The sequence below is a fragment of the Spea bombifrons genome, chromosome 2, assembly GCF_027358695.1.
Source record: "Spea bombifrons isolate aSpeBom1 chromosome 2, aSpeBom1.2.pri, whole genome shotgun sequence".
NCBI lineage: Eukaryota > Metazoa > Chordata > Amphibia > Anura > Pelobatidae > Spea > Spea bombifrons.
The window spans coordinates 120,029,183-120,050,888 of record NC_071088.1 but is presented as its reverse complement, the minus strand read 5'-3'; the positions used below and the strand labels follow the sequence as shown (position 1 = coordinate 120,050,888).

At 41.2% G+C, this 21,706-nt stretch overlaps 1 protein-coding gene across 1 annotated transcript; it reads right to left on the bottom strand.

The window, feature by feature from the left end:
- Window positions 1-4,810: 4,810 nt before the first annotated feature.
- LOC128475277 (uncharacterized) lies at window positions 4,811-10,299 on the bottom strand. Its single transcript, XM_053457750.1, has 5 exons — window positions 10,169-10,299; window positions 8,271-8,376; window positions 8,073-8,179; window positions 5,915-6,087; window positions 4,811-5,192 (listed from the first exon to the last, which is right to left on the bottom strand). The coding sequence occupies exons 1-5, from the start codon at window positions 10,272-10,274 to the stop codon at window positions 4,917-4,919; spliced, it is 768 nt and encodes a 255-aa protein (XP_053313725.1). The 5' UTR covers window positions 10,275-10,299; the 3' UTR covers window positions 4,811-4,916.
- Between the last annotated feature and the right edge of the window lie 11,407 nt (window positions 10,300-21,706).

Sequence of the window (21,706 nt, the reverse complement as noted above, 5' to 3'; positions counted from 1 at the left end):
AATTTAGGGGAAAAAAACAAAAATCCTGAATATAAGACTACCCTATAGGAAAAAAGTTTTACTAGTAAATATTAATGTAAACTAATTATCATATTTAATAAAAGCTATGATTGAGAAAAATATATATTTTTTATTTCCTTTTATTTGCCAACCTACCCCCCAGTTATGCACATCTGCCCCCAGGCTTGCCACTCTGCCCCCAGAAATGCCTTATACCCCCCTATTTGCCCCATGATGTGCCTTTTAACCCTCGATATGCCACTGTCTCCAGAAATATCTTATACCCTCCTATATGCCACTGTGCCCCATGATATGCCTTTTAACCCCCTATATGCCCCTCTGCCCTATGATACGCCTTATACCCCTATATGCCACTGGCATATAGGGGGTTAAAAGGCATATCATGGGGCTGAGTGGCATATAGGGGGTTAAAATGCATTTCTGGAGGTACATATATATATTATAACTGCTAACAGCAATCACACTCCCATCAAGCTAAGGCAGCCAGTACATGCTGGAACCTGTGGATGATAGGAGTGTGATTACAGCCTCCCTATGCCATGCTACCACCCCCACCCCCTTACACATCCATGCTATCACACACACACACACATTCACAAACATTTAAATACTCATTCATTCCATACTTGTGCAAAAAACCCTCCCCCACCCCCTTACCTGAACTGCAGATCTCCCACTGGCAGACTTCTGCAGGGGTCCGGCTGTGCGAGCAACTTCTCTGGCCCCGCCCCCAGAGGAAGGAGGGGGGAGGCAGAGTTATGTGAGGACTGTGCTAGCTTCCTCTTCTGGACGCTGCTCGCGACCAAAGCCCGGTAAGCAGCCTGGCCCCAGCAGAATGAGGTCTGATTAGAAGACGACCTCGATTATAAGACGAGGGGGATTTTTCAGAGCATTTGCTCTGGAAAAAACCTTGTCTTATAATCGAGCAAATACGGTAATTACTAGCAACCTTCCTAGAAAATGTCTGGGAAGTAGAGATGACCCATCTATTGCAGGCAAACAAATGTACAAAACGTAATAACATTTCTGTAGTTTTGCCATTGGTTTTCGCTCGCTTTGTTGCAGGTCTCTTGTTTTCATCGATTTGTACTAATGCACAAAACTGGCAATCTGTTACTCAAGTACGTATGAGTGCACTAATCATCCCACATAAGGAGTAAAAAAAAAAAAACAAACAAACAAAAAACATTCCTTTATGCATCTAACTAGGGCTGCAACAACTAATCGATAAAATCGATAATAATCGATAATGAAATTCGTTGGCAACGAATTTCATTATCGATTAGTTGAATCGATTATTATCGATTATAAAATGAGGGTTTTTTCAGAGCAAACGCTCTGAAAAATCCCCCTCATTATATAATCCGTTTAGTCTGACTCACCGTCTCACAGCAGCAGCTCCTACTTACTCCCCCTCCCTGTAATCACTGTGACAACTGGCCCCGCCCCTTCCTTCTCCAGGCCAGAACCACATGGCTGTGACACTCATCTAACTGTAAGTATATGTGTATATATATATATATATATATATATATATATATATATATATATAATGTGTATGTGTGTATATATATATATATATATATATATATATAATGTGTATGTGTGTGTATATATATATATATATATATATATATATGTGTATATATGTATGTAATATATATATATATATTTGGGCTACTGAAAGTTAGGGGAGGTGGGGGTTAATTTAGGGGCAGTTATGGTTAGTGGGGTGTTTAGGGTTAATTTAGGGGCAGTTATGGTTAATTGGGTGTTTAGGGTTAATTTAGGGGCAGTTATGTTAATAGGGTGTTTAGTGTTAATTTAGGAGCAGCTATGGTTAATGGGGTGTTTGGGGTTAATTTGAGGCAGTTGTGGTTAATGGTGTGTTTAGGGTTAATTTAGGGGATGCTGTGGTTGATGGGGTCTTTAGGGTTAATTTAGGGGATGCTGTGGTTAAGGGGGTGTTAAGGGTTAATTTAGGGGCAGTTATGGTTAATGGGGAGTTTAGGGTTAATTTAGGGGAATCTAAATCCTGGGGGCAGTGAAGTGACATATCTGGGGGTATAAGGCATATACAGTATATAAGGCATATGTGGGGAGGGCAGTGTGGCATGTCTGGGGAGGACGGAGTGGTGTATCAGGGTGTATAAGGCATATCTGGGGGTAGAGTGGCATATCTGGGGGTAGAGTGGCATATCTGGGGGTAGAGAAGTGGCATGTCTGGGAGGCAGGGTGGCATGTCTGGGGAGGATGGAGTGGGGTATCAGGGGATATAAGGCGTATCAGGCACAGTGGCAGATGTGGGAGGCAGCGTGGAGTGGCAGATGTGGGAGGCATTGTGGAGTGGCAGATGTGGGAGGCAGCATGGCGTGGCATATGTGGGGAGGGCAGGGTGGCATGTCTGGGGAGGATGGAGTGGTGTTTCAGGGGGTATAAGGCGTATCAGGCACAGTGGCATGTGGGGGGTAGAGTGGAGTGGCAGATGTGGGAGGCAGCGTGGCGTGGCAGATGTGGGAGGCAGCGTGGCGTGGCAGATGTGGGAGGCAGCGTGGAGTGGCAGATGTGGGAGGCAGCGTGGAGTGGCAGATGTGGGAGGCAGCGTGGCGTGGCAGATGTGGGAGGCAGCGTGGAGTGGCAGATGTGGGAGGCAGCGTGGAGTGGCAGATGTGGGAGGCAGCGTGGAGTGGCAGATGTGGGAGGCAGCGTGGAGTGCTGTGGTAGGCAGCGTGGCATATGTTGGGGGGCAGCATGGCATGTCTGGGAGGCAGCGTAGCAAGCCTGGGCTCAAATGTGCATATATTGGGGGGCTGGTTGGGAAATAAAGACAAGAAATGTATTATCAAAGTTTTTTTATTCTGCTGTTTGTATTTAACATCATTTGTTTAGTAAATTATTTTAAATAAATGAAAAATTTACATTCATTTTTTTATCCGATTAATCGAAAAAATAATCGGCCAACTAATCGATTATTAAAATAATCGTTAGTTGCAGCCCTACATCTAACTTTGTAACTGTAAAGCAATGGCAACCAATTTAACTGCTCTATGCCGGAAATACAAAAAATGGTTGCCTTGTGGTGCAACAGTCTTATGTACAAAGCAGTGAACTATTGTTTCAGTTCACTATGCATTATAAATGGCTTGACTGTTGTGCACAATATATAGTTAATAGAGTTCATGAAAATGTCTGAAACCTTCTTAAAGCAGAAACCCACTATGGGTTAGCTGGGGTAAAAAAAAGTGTACTTTAGGATTGTGATCACCTGCAAGTTCTCCGTCGTTTACAAAGCCATACAGTGTAGGCATGTGCCTGCAAAATCCATTTGCTGTTAATGTGCACTTTATGAAATTCTTTACACATTTGAGTATTAAGAAATTAGCAGATTTAAACCAGTATTTAAAAAAAAAAAAAGTGTCCTATAAACTTCAATTTATACAAATTGGCATACATTTTTATTTCTATGGTTTTACATATCAGGACCTAACAGTCAACCATTCCTTAGCAGGTCTGAAAAATAGGTAAATGCAACTCCAGTAAAAACTACACATTAGATTACATCATGTCATGATTTATTGAACAAAAATAAAGCCAAAATGGAGAAGCTATGTGTGAAAAACTAAGTATGCCCTTACTGCTTCCATAGGAATTAAGATGCTAAGTAGCAGACAGGTGCTGGTAATCAATTTGATTAGTTGATCATCAGCAAGTGTGGCCTGGAACATTTAAGTGTGCGTTAACAATCATTAGCAATGGATTTTTGTGAGTACCAGAATAACAGTACCAATACCAAAGCTAAGCAGGCAAAAAAAACGAGGGAGCGACAAGGGGAAAAAAGCATTTGGAAGCAGTTGGCAGATAAGGTAGGGAGAGAGTGAGTAACAAGCTTATAGGCTTAGTTGGTGGTGCCTAGGATTTGAGGTCTGAATAAATTGATTATAAGACTAGGTAGTTGAGACATTTTCTGAAAAATAACATTGTCTTGTAAAACGAGCAAAGTCGGTCGGTCGAAGCTTTGCATACCAAATTATGTTAAATGTAAAATGTTTTTCAATTCCTCTCCTTTCTCTACCGCTTACAAACACCGCCACCGGTACCAAGTTTGCATGATCATAGTATTGAGTGACAAAACGGAGAAGCCGTGTGCTCCGTCGAAATGGCACAACTGGCAATGTTCTAATGAATAATGTACAGGGTAACTTGGTAAGGATACATGAATACATGTTTGTTTGTTTTAGGATAGCATCACACATCACTTTTCCAAAATTATATACGCTAGAAAAACGGCGTTTCAGAGGGATACGATAACATTATATAAATATATGCAGGGCCAATATAAAGAGCTCTTCAGTGACCTGTTCATCAGAACATACAAAGAACAAGAGGTCACCCTCTGAGACTGGAAGACGACAAAGGAAGGGATTCTTTACAGTGAGGACAATAAAGGTATGGAATTCATTCATACATTAGATACCTTCAAAAGGGGGCTCAATATTTTCTTAGAAAGGCATGACATACAGGGATATAAATAGAATAACATTAATATTTTAAAGCTTCTTGATCCAAGTAGAAATCTGATTGCCTCTTGGAGCCGAGAAGGAATTTTTTCCCCCTGATAGCAGAATTCGAAGTAGCTTAATTAGGGTTTTTTTTTTTTGCCTTTTGGATCTAGAATAGGAAGGTTAGGTAGAAGGGTTGAACTTGATGGACTTTGGTCTTTTTTTTTTTTTTCAACCTTATGAACTATATGTAACTATGTAATATAAATAATGGTACTATGTATGAGACATTTGACACAGAAGACCAAATGTTTTTTAATGTGTAATAAAACATTGTACCTTGGTATCACACTTGTCCTGGTACTTCAGTGAGATGCACATAAACATTCTAGACCGTTATAATGTAAATGGCCAGAGAACAGGTGTTTGATTAATATAGTCCTGAAATGCAGGGTCATTACCCCATCTTTTCATAGCCTGTCTCTCCAGTATAGGAATTCCACTGACATAATTAAGAAGAAACCAAACAAAAAGAGGGGATATAACACTAATGTACTGGAAGCCATGCAGCACGGATGAAGCACTTAGGAATAGTCCGCTCCATTGTAAGATCTCCCCGAGGTAATTTGGATGCCGACTGTATGCCCAAAGGCCACTCTGAATAAACTTCCCCTACAAAAAAAATACAAAAACATGTCAGGTCTCTGGTGAAAGTATTGCATTATTTAATACAGTATACAGATTCTCATTTTTTTGTTAAATTGCAACATAACAGATGAATTCTCTGCCATTTCTCTTTCCTCCGTTAGAAGATAAATAACTAAATAGTATTATTATAACTCCTGAATATTCACTCTGTCCTAGCCCCTGTTTTTTCTATTACTAATGACACCATTCAACTGACAGGAAATGTGGGTTTTTTTTAATTATTAATTTAAATAACGGTGGCTTCTCTTATACCAGTACCTCTTATGTAAGAGACAGGAAAGTAATCATTTACACACAAAAATAAATCTCACTTATTGATGTACATAAAGTCTTTGTGCTGCAGAATGGAAGATAACTGGAATGTGACAGGTGATCAAAAATGTTAGTAAGATATGGATGAAGTAAAGAGGTGACAGTAATAGTGAGTGAGGACAGAAGGAACTAGGCTATATCAGTAAAACAAAAATAAACAAGAAGTAAAGAAACAAAATAAAAGTAAAACCTAATTCCCGATATAAAAACACAATAGAGAGGTATCATATAGAGGTGTATTCCTCCACATTGACAGTTTTATCTCTGCCCACAGGTACATACGTTTACAAAGTAAATCAATACTCTTACGTGTCCACATATATAAACATCAAGAGAGATTGCAAAGAAACTGCTTCCTTCCTTTATAAACTTACGGCATTATCAGGGTCACTTTTAAAACTCAATTTCTGCTGGTCAGCAACTGCCTGTGTTACAAACCCGATGGTCCACAAACTCCATCCAAGATAGTCAACCAACCCCAAGGGTTTGTCGCGTTTTTCAAGATTCAACATCAAAGATGGCAGAAGAGTTATAAAGATCCAAATACCTGAGGAAAATAAAAATTGATTTTTTTTCAACATTATAAAATTTATAATTTGTTGTGAACCCACGCAAATTATATATATTTTTTCAAGGGCAGTTTTCCTTTGATACCATTGTTAGATGTATAGTCTAATATTTTTTCATGAAAATGGTCCCCAAACCAGTTCAGATGACCAAAATAACACAGAATATATTAATATAAGTGTCCTGAATTTGAAATAATTCCAACATGCATAGGTCTTTTTATGTTAGAGAGTACAAGTCACAAATTTCTTTTTGTGACGCCTAAGCCCACCAGCATAAAATATCCCCATAAAAGTATATATTTTTGGAGAGAAGGCAACCCAGGGTATTTCACTAGAAGCATTTAGACACATCATGCAACCAGTTGGTCACAAATCCTAGCAAAGGGAGCCATCATGTTAATTTACCCTTTTTACAGCAATATCTCCAAGATTTTTTTTGCACAGAATAAATGCAACTGCAGTGAAGCCCACCAAAATATATTCAGCTACATCATTTTTTAAATCTACATTTCACGGTGCAACAGCAAACAGAATAGGGCAAGGTAGTCTCACAGAAAATAAAGGGTTAAATTATAATACACTTTTTAAAAGTATGCCAGCCTTTTACTGTCTTGTGGTTCGCAACTGTCAAGACCCTTATCGGTTTGGCTGAGGGTGATGGGAGTTGTAATCCACAACAGCAGGTGCACAAAAAAAGCAAAGGGCTGACATCAGCATATTTCTATAAAAAATTGGGTAACTTACTGCTGGATAACTTTTTTTTGTTTGTTTAACCTTTATGGAGGCCGCTGACTGAACTCCAACCAATCAAGATCGCTCATTACATGAATAGATTCCTGCTTTAGTGGAGATAACCATCAATTTATAACGGAAGTCTTGCAGAATGGCTCAAGACTTCTGGCAGTGGGAGGGTTAATGGCTGTTACTGAGGAATGCGATCCAGCCCACCGCTGGATAACTGTTTTTCTCCTTTTTCATTTTTTATTATATTATAATGTTTATCTTTTACTTTACATCACTCAATACATGAATGGAGCATTCATGTCCATTCATGCGATTGTGCAAGAATTCTGTTAAGGAAAGGGTGAATGCCTTAGGTGTGGGGCCCACACCGCTATTTTCTTCTTCACATACCATGCCATCATGGTTTTTGGGCCACTTTTTTTCATGACGGCATGGGACATCATGAAGGCTTTAAGAGGTTAAAGGAATAAGAATAAAGGAACAGAATGTTAAAATAGCACAAATTGTATTTGTTTGCTTGATCTAGACCAAGTTTCCTACTTGTAATGTGATGTTACAAGCATCTACTGGCTTTGGTTTATACATGTAAGGCGCTAAAACTTCAATGCGTGCTTTGTGGAGGTAGCATAGAGAGTATGACAGACACCTTAGTGAGCAAGATAACATTTATATTAAAAATATATATTACAGTCAAACGTGTAAAAGGAATTAAAGAGATCTGACCTAGAAACAACATTTGGCCAATTGGTTTCACATGCTCACAGAAAGGACAGGCGGGGACTTATTTAAATACAAAAGGAGTCTAGTGAAGCCTACATCAAAAGGCAAATGTACAACATGGTATATTGCGTTGTCTATGAAAGCAGTAGTGCCTGTTTGTAAATAACATGTAATAGGATCTGAAACCTGAAGTATTTATTTAGGGTGAGGCTCTTGATCTCTGTAAACATGTCATTGTCCCTATAAGATTTGTGTCTCCCCTAATACCTGTTACATCCTTGTTACTATACATCTTCATTCCCAGTGTAACCCTGTGTGTGATAGCCTTTCGTAGGCTTCATCACAGTATAAAACCCTTCCACTTTCTTATCAAAGAAGCATTTTCTTGTTATTATTTGGGCTACTTGGATTTTAACAGTTTACCTCTATAGAAAGATGTGTCAGCATCTGGAAACCACTAATTTCCCCATACTTAAATAACAACAGTTTCAAATTTTACCTTGCATTGTCCAGTAAATAAAAAAGGTTCTGGGGTTATCACGCACCCCATTAAACCGCCTATCATGACCATCTCGAAGGATTCTGAGGAACAAAAATGATCCAAGCCTAAAAAAAGAAAAAAACACAGCCATTGCGTCTTGAAATAATTTATAATTGTCTTATACCGAAAGACCGTTTTGCGTAAATGAACACTTACCTTACAGCCCATATCGTGATCAACCCAGTTTGAATCCTCTGCCGCAAATACTTTGTTCCTATCCATCGTAGACTTACATGGGACAGGAGTACGAAAGTTCCACTACCTGTTATTCAAACAAATATTAGCTGATATTTTTGGGGGGTAAATATAAAATTTGACACAATAGTAACTAAAGTTGTTTGTCACACTGTTCATTTGACCAGTGTTCATAGAATTTGATGCAGAGTCAGCATAAGCTATCAAGACCTCCGAGGCTCAACTTCGGATCTAGTGGAAGATGGACCATCACATCAGAGTAAAGAGATTTGTTTTTCACACAGAGCTTTAACTATTAAGAAATGTGATATTGTGAATGGAAACGGACATTTTTTCAAACCTCTCTTTATGGCACAACCGAGTATGAAGAAAAAAAAAAAAAAAGTATTTTGCTACAAGACAATATTTCAGCGTTCAACACACAGTTTTCAGAGCAGGGAAAACAGCTGACATCAGCAGCACAATTAGTACAAACACCGGAATGTGACCCCTGAGACTTGGGTTTGTGATATGGCTCCATGATTGTTTCTTGTACAAACTCTTCAAGATGTGACCTGACGCTGCAGCAGTTTATTGCTTTCCCTTACCTAGCTTAAATCTAATCATATTCTCACCAATTGCTTACCCAGTGAAAACCCTCTGCAATGTCCACATTTCAGACCAGCTCTGGTTGCTTGAAGCAGCTAGTCATGAGCAGGAACGTTACCCTACGAAATCAACAGGAGCACTTTCTGCACATGTCCTTAGACCCTCTGGAACTCTCATGCAAGCCAGCGTTGGAGCCGCTTGGTGCAGAGAAAGCGTGCATGCATTTTTTTTTACTTTGTAAAGTGCTGCCCTGTGTAGTACATTGGGCGCATAAACTCAAGATAATACATTTCTCTGTTACAGATAAAGAGCATCACTTATCACATGCCGGACATTTCAAACGGCCAAAGAGGGACACTTGATCCACTCAAACATTAAATTCGCAGAGAGCCTGCAGATTCTATAGCACTAATTACCATATTTAACAATAACGTTAAAACATACTGCTAGAAGGATAAGAGAGTCTCGCTCTTTAGCGCTTACAACCTATCTAAGCAACTAGAAAGGAGGGACATCAGGGATTTGGAACCCAAAGAGGGACTGTCACTCTTAATCAGGGACACCAGGAAGGTATGGTCAGCAAATAAAATGTACATACGTTTATTTTATTTTTTTAATGGCGGATATTGTCTCTCTTGGGATTTTATCTTCACATTTACCCTATTGACTGGCAACTGTACCTAATAAATAGTAGGCAATTAAACGTGCCACTGTGTCAGTGAGATAGTATCTGACCCTTTACAGTAAAAACCGGGCTCTACCTCTTCTACCTCTTCTACTGTATACAAGATACTAATTGAAATAGAAGATTTTCTGTAATGATACGGAAGGACTGTTTAAAGTTCACATTGTTAACCCCTAAGTGTTTGACAAGGAGTTTACAACATCACACACTCGAAATTACCGCCCAGGTGCACTTTATGTAACTCCACGAACACCCAACCCCAGTTACCAAGTTACAAAACAGCATCTGTCACGTGACGAGACTATGGCTTCCATCAAGGATATGGGCATAAAAGTTAACTTAAAATCTAACAAGCACAGAACAATGTGAAATACACTTAGCAACAACCCACAACGCCTGGTACCGCATTACAGCCACTTGAGTTCGTAATTCTCCAAGTCACGCCAATATTGTCACCCCGTTTGCTAGCTTCTTGCCCTTAGTGAATATGGCAGACATCACGCCTCAGAATAAACATAAAGGAGCTTTCCAGTCAGTTTAGACTTAGAGCTGAGTTACGTTATCGGTAACGTGTCATGTCACCTACCTGCTAGATCGTAGAATTTCTCGGTTTGAAGCACCGCTGCCACCACCCACAGAAACCACTGAATCCCGAGACTAAGCCCGAGAGCGAGAGACAGCTGCAGCAGCATGGCTGGAAAGATCACACCAATGAGAAGCCGCACTTCCACTAACCAATAACAAATTAGCAAAGTCCTCCCCTCATAAGGAGGTTGTGTCCGAACACGAGAAGCTCTGTTCGTATATTGCATAAATAGGTGGAATGAGTTATGGAAGTGATCACATATAAAGACATGGTATTCTCTTTCCAGCTGACCTGGTAGTGCTCTCACTACACCTCACTATGTATGCCCATGCTGAACTGTCAGTACCACAATACACCTCACAACTTATGCCCCTGCTGAACTGTCAGTGCTCTCAATACACCTCACAACTTAGGCCCTTGCTTATCTGTCAGTACCCCCAATATACCTCGCAAAATTTGGCCCTGCTGATCTGTTGGTGCCCCCCGATACACCTCACTACTTATACCCCTGCTGATCTATCAGTGCCCCAATACACCTCACAACGTATGCCCCTGCTGCTAGCTGTCTCAGTAGTAGCTTGATTCTGGGAACTACCAACATGAATAAGAGAAGGGGATTTGCCCCAGCCCTATACCCTGGGGTCTCGGAACACAAAATGGTGATTGTATGTACTGTATGTAATGTATATTGAGCCACACGTGTATAGCTGTTGGTGACCTAAATTGATGCCGTTCAACTGCAACCCTCCATCACAAGAAGGGACCAGGGGTGAGTATCTGAGCCTAAGATTAAGAGTCCCTTGATGTGAAACATGTAAGGTGATTTCCACTTTTGTAATGCCTTGAGAGTAAAGGGCACAACTCATTTACGTCTGCAGCATCCATTTATTTCTACTGCCGGTGTGCTTTCTGGTTATTGCTAGAAGCCTCACGTTAGTGCTCTGGATTTATTATCCTGTACACTGGCTGCATTCTGTCTATACATTTTGTGGTGTCCCAGGCAGGACTGGTCTCAATGCCAGGCGAGTCAGGCAACCGCTTGGGATACTTGGACTGTGGGATCCTCAGAAGTGTCCCCAGAAAGTACACCCAATGTGTAGATGCCTCCACTTGCACAAGCGATCTATGCTGACAATGGCATTCTAAAAGTATAAAAATACAGGGTGTAGTGGTGCATAATAACAAAGGAGCTTCTTGCATGGGGCATTATGTGGTCTATGGCATAGTCCCAGGAAGCAGCCTGAGTCTTTTGTTACTAAAACTGGCCTTGACCATATTTAATCCTTTTACTTTAAAAGGGACACAATGCTCTTGTTCCATTACTTCAATGATTAAAGAAAAATCTTTAAAGCGTAGGCAAAAAAGATAATGGTGACCAGGGCACTGCCATGTTCCATATGTAGTGCAGAAGTGGATTAAGATAATCTGCCTTGGGCCTAGGTATCCCTTTAGACAGCCCAGATGCTCCTCAACATTATGACCATTGGAGCACCTAAATCTTTCAAATAATAAATAAGATGGCTTTTTGACAGGGTTTTTTTTTTGTAATTAGGGCAGTTCTATTGCAACCTGATAAAAATTGGGGCATACCATAGAACCCTGCAGCCCTGTGGTGCAGATGATATTGAGCAGAGAGAAGACTCAAAATCAGTGGCGGAACTACTGGGGTCGCAGGGGTCGCAACTGCGACCGGGCCCTGGAGTTCTGCCAGTCAGGGGGGCCTCTGACTGACAGAAATCCAGGACTCCTCTGCTCGCCGCCGCCGCCGCCTGCCTCAGCGCTGCCCAGAGTGCAGTGTTGGGAGCGTGAGGCGTTTGTCTCGGGTGCCGCGCTTCACGCTGAGCGCCGGCATATGACGTCATATGCCGGTGTTCAGCAGTGAAGCGCCGGCACCCGAGACAAACGCCTCACGCTCCCAACACAAGAGTTGACGGTAAGTGACCTACAAAGGGGGGTAGGGAGGGAGTAGATAGATCGTGAGAAGGGGGGTAGGGAGGGAGTGGGAAGATGGTGAGAAGGGGGGTAGGGAGGGAGTGGGTAGATCGTGAGAAGGGGGGTAGGGAGGGAGAGGGTAGATCGTGAGAAGGGGGGTAGGGAGGGAGAGGGTAGATCGTGAGAAGGGGGGTAGGGAGGGAGAGGGTAGATCGTGAGAAGGGGGGTAGGGAGGGAGAGGGTAGATCGTGAGAAGGGGTAGGGAGGGAGAGGGTAGATCGTGAGAAGGGGGTTAGGGAGGGAGAGGGGAGATAGTGAGAAGGGGGGGTAGGGTAACTTCCACTATAGCTGTGAGTGTTTAATAGGTGTGTTATTGTCCTATTGCATCATCCAATTTCTACTGAGCTTCAGCTGTCAGACAGTCATCCTGCAATTATCCTATAAGATACCTTGATAAACTTGGGAATTTATTGTCCCCTCGATGGTGGCATGCTGCCCAGGCCCCAAAGCAGCAAGGCAGCCGCATATCATGTTGTGCACCTTTTTATGCCATACATAGCTTTACGTGTTTTCCCCAAACAGTTCAACATTAGTTTCATCAGTCCGCAAAACATTTTCCCAGTAGGGTTGTGGAGTGTCTGCTCTTTGGCAAACTTCAGACAAACAGCGATGTCAAATTAGAGAGAAGCAGCTTCCTCCATCACGTGATGTCTTGCCATGAACTCCATGCCTCTCTAATGTTTCTCATATGGTAGACTCATGAACAGATATGTGAACCAGGTCCAGTCGTTTCTTCAAACTTTTAGCTGTTACTCTAGGGTTCTTTTTTTACCTCAGCATTCTGTGTTGTGTCCTTGGAGTCTTGTTTGGGCGCCCACTTCTAGTGAGGGTAGCCACAGTACTTTCCATTTATAAACAATTTGTCTTACTGTGAGCTGATGAATATGTAAACTCTTTAAGATTAGTCTGTAACCCTTTCCAGCTTTATGCAAATCAACAATTCATGATTGGAGATCTTCTGAGATTTCTTTTTTGTGAGACACGATTCACATCAGCAGATGCTTGTTTTTTAATGTCAAAGTAGCTCTAAAACACACCTCCAATCCCATTTCATTAATAGGACTCCAGGTCTGCCAACTCCTAAATCCATTTTCTCTTGTTGAAGTGATGACTCTAGGGGTTCAAATATTTTTTCCAACCCACACTGTGAATATTTGAATGTTGTATACAATATGGAAAAGAACAATACAATAATGTGTGTGTTTGTTCATTACTGTAACTTACTGTATATGAAGATCATATCATATTTTAAGACAATGTATGCTGCTAATTCCAATCGTATTCATTTTATGGTATGTATAACCTCTACTATTATCTCAATGTGTCCAAGTGTACGTTAGTACCAATTCAGGTTCAGAAGCTAATGCATTTGGTAGGACTGCTTAATAAATAAAAAGTGAATCTTGGGTACTTGGAAAAAAGACCGTTGATTGGAAAACGGTTGCACAAGATATCTCAAACCATATTATTCGGTATAATCAAAGCATTTTGATGTTAGCCTGTCACTGTTTTCATTGCAACAGATGTAGCCCATGTCCAGTACATCCTTTGAAGCATTTAGAGAACCCTGAATTTTACCTTGAGGGGAAAATATTCTATTCTCTCTGCCCAGGGGCGTAGGAACCGGGGGGGACGGGGGGGATGGATCCCCCCCAGGAAATCATGTGGGGGGGACCGATAATAGAGAAATCCCCCCCAGGGCTGTGTGAGTTGAGTGCCCTCGGTGCACAGCTGCCCGATCAGCAGCTGCAGCGTGCAGGACTGGTTGGGGAGATCACGGATTTCCCTAACCAGTCCAACACTTACCGGTGTGCTCTCTTTCACTGTCTGAGCGCCGGGCGATGGGATATGACGTTTATATCCCAGCCCCGGCGCTCAGCAGAAACAGCTGTGCGCAGCCGCACTGCATTGAGATTCAGCGGCAAACCAGAGGGAAAGGAGGAAGAGAAAGGTAAGAGATGTGCAAAACGGAGGGGGGGGGGGGTCTGATGTGCAAAACGGAGGGGGGGGGGTCTGATGTGCAAAACGGAGGGGGGGGGGTCTGATGTGCAAAACGGAGGGGGGGGGTCTGATGTGCAAAACGGAGGGGGGGTCTGATGTGCAAAACGGAGGGGGGGGGTCTGATGTGCAAAACGGAGGGGGGGGGTCTGATGTGCAAAACGGAGGGGGGGGGTCTGATGTGCAAAACGGAGGGGGGGGGTCTGATGTGCAAAACGGAGGGGGGGGTCTGATGTGCAAAACGGAGGGGGGGGGTCTGATGTGCAAAACGGAGGGGGGGGGTCTGATGTGCAAAATGGAGGGGGGGGGGGGTCTGATGTGCAAAACGGAGGGGGGGTCTGATGTGCAAAACGGAGGGGGGGTCTGATGTGCAAAACGGAGGGGGGGGGTCTGATGTGCAAAACGGAGGGGGGGGTCTGATGTGCAAAACGGAGGGGGGGGTCTGATGTGCAAAACGGAGGGGGGGGTCTGATGTGCATATATGTGTGTGTATGGGCAGTGTATATGTGTACGTGTGTATGGGCAGTGTATATGTGTACGTGTGTATGGGCAGTGTATATGTGTACGTGTGTATGGGCAGTGTATATGTGTACGTGTGTATGGGCAGTGTATATGTGTACGTGTGTATGGGCAGTGTATATGTGTACGTGTGTATGGGCAGTGTATATGTGTACGTGTGTATGGGCAGTGTATATGTGTACGTGTGTATGGGCAGTGTATATGTGTACGTGTGTATGGGCAATGTATATGCGTACGTGTGTATGGGCAGTGTATACGCATACGTCTGTATGGGCAGTGTATATGTGTACGTGTGTATGGGCAGTGTATATGTGTGTGTGTATGGGCAGTGTATATGTGTACGTCTGTATGGGCAGTGTATATGTGTGTGTGTGTATGGGCAGTGTATATGTGTACGTCTGTATGGGCAGTGTATATGTGTACGTCTGTATGGGCAGTGTATATGTGTGTGTGTATGGGCAGTGTATATGTGTACGTCTGTATGGGCAGTGTATGTGTGTATGGGCAGTGTATATGCGTACGTCTGTATGGGCAGTGTATATGTGTACGTCTGTATGGGCAGTGTATATGTGTACGTCTGTATGGGCAGTGTATATGTGTGTATATAAGGAGTGTATTTGTCTTATAGTGTATACGTCTGTAAGTATGTGCAAGGGCAGTGTATATTTATGGGGAGGCGTGTGTGTGTGTGAGAGCAGTTTATGTATGCTTGGGCAGGCGTGTATAAGGGTAGTGCATATGTGTGAGTACTGGCAAGTGTGTATGTGCAGGCAATTGCAGCGTATACGTGTGTTTTTGTGGGCAGGCATGCGTAAGAGCAGTGCATATGTGTGTGTATGAGCAGGCATGTCGTACTTAAAGGGAAGAGAATGATTCCCTGTAACACATGTTTAACTCAGGGGCACCTAGGGTTAAATCCAGGCCTATTTCTGTTTAAAATGAGTGTGTGTGTCACTGTATGTAGCATTTGGACACTTGGTCTAGGGCATCACTAATACAAAGCGCCACGTGTTAGTAAGTGAAGGATGTGTTTGAATGTGTGTCTGGGTGTGATAGCGTATGTTTATGGGTCTGTTATTGTGCACATCTGTTTTTATGGGTATGTTAGTCTGTTTCCAGGTGTGTTATGGTGGGCATGTGTCTAGGTATATTAGGGTGGGAATGTTTTGGGGTGTATTATTGTGTGTGTGTATATGTTATTCAAGTGTTTAAGTGTGTGGATATGTTCCTGTGTGCATGACGTGTTAGGAGTCTTAGATGGTTCCTTCAATACATCATAGTAGTCTCTGTGGCCGTGTCCAGTGGGGTCCATCTGTGGTTGTAAGATTTTTCTGTTTCTGTGGGAATTTTCTCCCATTCATCTAGTAGAACGTTTTATGAGCTGTAGGTGATATACCTTTTTGGACAGCACTATGCTTCTAACTTTGTGGGAACAGTTTTGGGGAAGGTCCTTTTCTATTCCATCACGACTGCCCCAGTGTACAAAACCACGTCCATAAAGGCATGGCTGCAAAAATTCCCCACAGAAACTCTCCAAAATCTTGTGGAAATCGTTCCCAGAAGAGTGGAAGCCGTTATAGCACCAAAGGGGGACCAACTACATATTAATGTCTATGTATTTATAATGCAATGTCATAAAAGTCCCTGTTGGTGAAATGGTCAGGTATACCCTACCAGTAAAATGCTATCCCCCCCAGATTTTTAGGGGTTCCTACGCCCATGTCTCTGCCACAAGGAAAACATTATTAGTTTCGACTGATGCCGTTAGTGCAGTGAGATGATGAATTCAAAGCTTTCTGGATTTTAACAAGAAAGAATATAGCATAGAATGTAGTTTTTTTTACATTTTTTTCAACTTAAACACGTACCTCCTTGAAATAATAGAATATTTACGCTTGGTGCCATATATATAATTTTATTCATAATTACAACTCAATTTGGAATCATTCAAATTATGATTAGTACAAAATAAACAATCAATTTTGCATCATTTTGTTCTAAAGTATGTACAAGAAATTGTGTCTCATAAAACAGGAAAGTGTGCTATATTATTGCTCATAAATGAAGGCTTTCTTCTACAAAGATCCTCAAGCAATGTTATTACTCAAGCAGAGTTATTGACTGAAACTTTCCATTGTGTGCATTACAATAATGTTTTAACAAAGACCATGCTTCGAGTTAAATGCATCATAATAAATCTCCATTCCGTGGAATGTGTGAAAACAATAATTAGATATGATTGATTTCTAAAACATGTTTTTAAGCTTACAGAAGTGGCTACAGAAAAATACACTCAATCAGTATAGGAAACACCTGGTAACGGGGAGATGATGTAAGGTCGAAATATATCCTTGCTAATGTTAATATGTACAATGTTTTAACCCTATAATACGTTTTAGGCCTTCCCTTCTTCTCATAACCCCTTAATTTAGATAAACCCTATTAGTCTCCAAGAGGCTGATTCCGGCAATATTTGGTGCAGGGAGATGGTGACTATAATCATTGCTTGGATAACCTTTGAATAATGAAATATAACATCCCTGATAACACCCACTAATCATGTTGGGTTGCCTTACTGGCTTGCCAGTAATTCAAAATCCTCTGTATTGGTGGGAGATCAATTTGCTTAATTTCCTACACTCTTGCTTATAATAACATTTTATTTCTATGTGTTATTTCTACTAAGTATCTACTGGTTTGCCACAATCTGAAAAAACAATCACAATAATAAACATTTCAAAAGATTATTATAGGAACTAGGGAATCTTATATCGCAGGAAAAATGTAATCACTGCTTAGTGAATCACCCTCTTGAGTCCTTAGCTTGGGAATCATAGCATAACTGCTCTTTAACCAGACACAGTAAGAGAAAGAATACTACTTTAAATACATTAACAGAATGAGACACAATTTGCCTGCCTTAAGTACCCATATGTCACTTGCTATATGAACGTGACACTTGTTTCATATATAAATATATATAAATTGCTAAAATGCTGCTGATGATGATGGGTAGGTTACTGAATATAACATTGGCCTTTTTATGTTAAACTGAATCTGGCTTGTTTCATTTTCTTGGAGTTAAAACTGCAGGGAGTCTCTAAATGGACACTTAGAATTGAAAGTCAGTCGAGAAACAATTTCCTTTTCTTTCCTATTTCCCACTAGTTTAAAAACAGCGTGCTAAGTTACTTACTGGAACTTAACACAAATCAGAATACATCATTTCAACAAGGTAACGAGCTAACGACTTGCCCCCAATTTCTTACACGGTTACATCAAACTGTTTTATAATCTCTTTTAACAGCATACAAATAAAAAGAAAGTGTTTAAATCTCACATTTGCATTCCGTATTGTATGTTTTCTTGACAGCTTCCTTAACAGTAGAAGATCCCATGCAGGCCCGGATATTTTCAGAAAATCTCACCAACTTAATTTGTGATACTTAAGCCCATTTTATTTCTACTGCAGTTAAAGTGGTAAATAAAAAATCTCCCTATTGTCAGAAGCAAACAGAAATTGAACACATAAGCACTAATGACTGTCAGGCAGAAAAAAGTGCTCCTTGTAAAATCACAAAATCACCGGCCAAGTGTACCAGTGTATTCTAGTTACTTCTTTGTTCTATGTAGGGCTGCAACTAACGATTATTTTAATAATCGATTAGTTGGCCAATTATTTTTTTCGAATAATCGGATAAAAAATGCAATCTTTTTTAATTTAAAATTTACACTTTCATCTCTTTATTGCATTTCTCTATTCACCTTCTTATTTTACTGACATAATAATAAAACCTACAAGAACCCAAACACGGTGTTTCTCAAACTAGGTTTTAATACAAAGTTATTAGTAAATATTAATTCATATGTTAACTATTTTTCATATTTAATAAAAACTGAGAAAAAAGCCTTGTTTATATTTTCTTTTATTTACCACTCTGCCCCCATATATGCCTTATACCTCTTATATGCCAGAGATTCCACAGTGCCCCCGATATGCCTTATACTCCTTATATGCCAGTGATATGCATTTGCTCTGAAAAAAACCTCTTTTTATAATCGATAACAATCGATTCGACTAATCGATAATGAAAATCGTTGATAACGATTTTCATTATCGATTATTATCGATTTTATCGATTAGTTGTGTCAGCCCTAGTTCTATGATGATAATAGAATAGACTTGGGCGCCGGCCAACTCTTTCGTGTTTTTCTTCACAAAAATCTTCGTATTCTGCAAATATTCGCTCGTTCCTGTGTTCGGTTCGGGCAAATATCCGTTTGCATTCTTCGTGTTCTTTTTTTTCTTCGTTTTTTCCGTTTGTTTTTGTAGAAGGGGTTAATACGGGGTTAATGCAGCACAGACTATGCAGCAGCTTTGGCGCCAGGATTTTAAATGTCCGTACGAGCAACTCTATTCGTTGCCTGCAGGGGCCTCCTCTGCCATCAACCAATGAAGTACGCCTGTACTTCATTGGTTGATGGCAGACAAGCCCCCTACTGGCGACCAATAGAGTTGCTCGTACAGACTTTTAAAATCCTGGTCCAGCAACTTGGCCAGCAGAGACCACTGGTCTCCCTGCTGCAACAGTTAAAGGTCCGTACAAGCGACTTTATTGGTTGTTCGTACGGACTTTTAACTGTTGGACCAGCCTCCATCCTGTATCCTGCATTGGGAGCGTGAGGTCACTTCAGGCCTCGCTTTACTACTCCCTCATCACTACGTGCCGGCTATTGCTGCCCAGCACAGGGATGACGTCATACCATGACAGACCCCGCGCTCCCTAATGTTGAGCCGACTAGAGGGAGATCTCCCAACTAGTCTGCAGGCTGCAGCTGCTGATCGGGCGGCTGTGCGCCCCCCTGCAGCTGCACCTGAGTTGAGTATCGCTCTTGCCTTACCCTTCTTCTGCCCCTGCAAAGCGGGACAGAGGAAGGGATAGAGACCCGAAATCGGGACTGTCCCGCCTAAATCGGGACAGTTGGGGGGTGTGGGATAGTGAAGGGAATCATGTTTATTATGAGACGCACAAACGTTTTTCTTTAAGAAATAGTGCATGGTTCTTTAAACTTGGTGTTGGGACTCAGCATTGGTCACCCCAGGTAACTTGCTCTGCTCTCACTGTAATAGGCGCCAGCATGTGATGTCACTTCCTGCTGCACAGCATCAGAAGAGCTATGTGAGGGAGGAGACGTATATTTACAATGTCCTGAACTACTCGCTGGTAATAGGAGAGGTAAGTGCACTGTATTTTTCTTACAAATAATTCCCAAGGTAACAAAATACAATTATGGATCAGATACTCTAATTTATTCCCATCTCCAAAATGTGTTTTCTGGCCTACTTGATTGAAACGCATCCGTTGCTGATACATTTCTTGGTAAGAACAATATTCTAATTTGAAGTTGCATAGACAATTTAACTTTTACATATTATGGAATGTTTAATGCATAAGGTTGTTTAATATAAAAGGAATGTGCTTTTTAGGTATTTTTACTCATATAAGCTCCTGAGTAAGCCAGATCAAAAACTTGTTGGTTAGGACCATGCTCCATTAGGGAATGCTTCGTGTTTCGCCTGGAGTCTCCGGGTGAAACGCTAACTCCCTGTGTCTCTGTGTCACTGCAGGGATACTCTGGGCTGTGGGAGTGGCATTGAGGCATGCCCAACTCCGGCATATTTCCCCTCCCAACCCATGCGTGTTTGCGGGGACAGCCTGCAATGTTTCGGGACAGCACATTGACATCAGCGGGACCTTTTACTTGCATTGCATTGCTTTGGGGTAGCTCTGCATAGCCTGAGCCAGAAAGTTCCCAGGTAGGGTAAGGATTCACTAGAAACATGTCTTTCGATGATATTTTATGGTTTCTTGGGAGTGCTAATGTAGATTGGAGACAACCCTGCAGGGTGTATTGTTGAGTGTCCTTTTCTAAGGAAACAGACATATCTTCCTTTATAGGGAATTCACTGCATTTTGTACAGTTCTGGGATGAAACACGGTGCAGAGCCACTTGACAGGCAGCATCCTCTTGGAAAATATTCATGAGGTGTTTAAAAGAGAAACTTGTTTCGTTTGAATGAAGGTGAAAGAAGATACAGTCTGTTCTCCCTATGTAAACCCCCAAAAAACAGTTTTTGAAAGAAATTCGACAACCTTACATATTACTTATATATAATAATTAATACCTGCATATAGTGAGGAGCAAGGTAAAGGCAGTTTAGTAAAGATGAAGTGATGTCATAATTTTATTATGTAAGTATTTTTGCTTAACAATACCTTCATATAACAAGCACATTTGTTCACTAAAAGCACAATACACATTCTATTTCACTGAATTTATTTACAAAATAAAACATGCGTTAAAAAGTATTCACCATTTATACAAAAATATCACATATATGTTAATAGGAGATGTTTATTCTTGACCATTCTGTGAGATGCAGCAAGGTGTCCTGAGTTGGAAAAACCTTAACTCTGACTCGTGTCCTGTTCTTCTCTTGCTTATCCAGAAATATCATTCTGGAATCCATAACTTCTCTTCATGTTATTATTAAATATGTGTCAAAAAGAAAGTTGAGCTTGACTGTAATGTGGATGATGGGCAGTCTATTGATTGGAGTCGGTACGAAGGTCGGAACTTGTGGGCATCTAGGAATGAAGATTTGGTTCCCAGTGCTCCAGCATTTAACACGGAAACACTGAGCCTCTGGTCATATCGAGAGCATTCCAGAGTAAATTATGTAATTCAATAAAGTTGCAAAGTGTCAAATCTCAATGCATCTTAGTCACTGGCGGCGGCACCATTGCATCTTGTTATAAGTTTCTTGTTACACCATTTGACCTTTCTTAATAGCTTTGTAGTATTGATAAACCATGGAACAGCCACGTTTATGAAAGTAAAATGTTTTCCTACAGTATTTGTCACAGTTGCTGAATAAACTAAGTAAAGTTTAAAGTAAATATTTTCTAGCCTGGTTTCTTGTGTAGATTTGACTTTAAGCAGCTTCCCTCCTTGATCTGTGTAGTG

Coding starts and splice junctions, on each gene's coding strand:
- LOC128475277 (XM_053457750.1), bottom strand. CDS start 10,274: ATGCTGCTGCAGCTGTCTCTCGCTCTCGGGCTTAGTCTCGGGATTCAG. Junction 6,088..8,072: donor TATTTACTGGACAATGCAAG/GTAAAATTTGAA, acceptor TATTTTCCTCAG/GTATTTGGATCTTTATAACT. Junction 5,193..5,914: donor AAAGTGACCCTGATAATGCC/GTAAGTTTATAA, acceptor TTTTTTTTGTAG/GGGAAGTTTATTCAGAGTGG.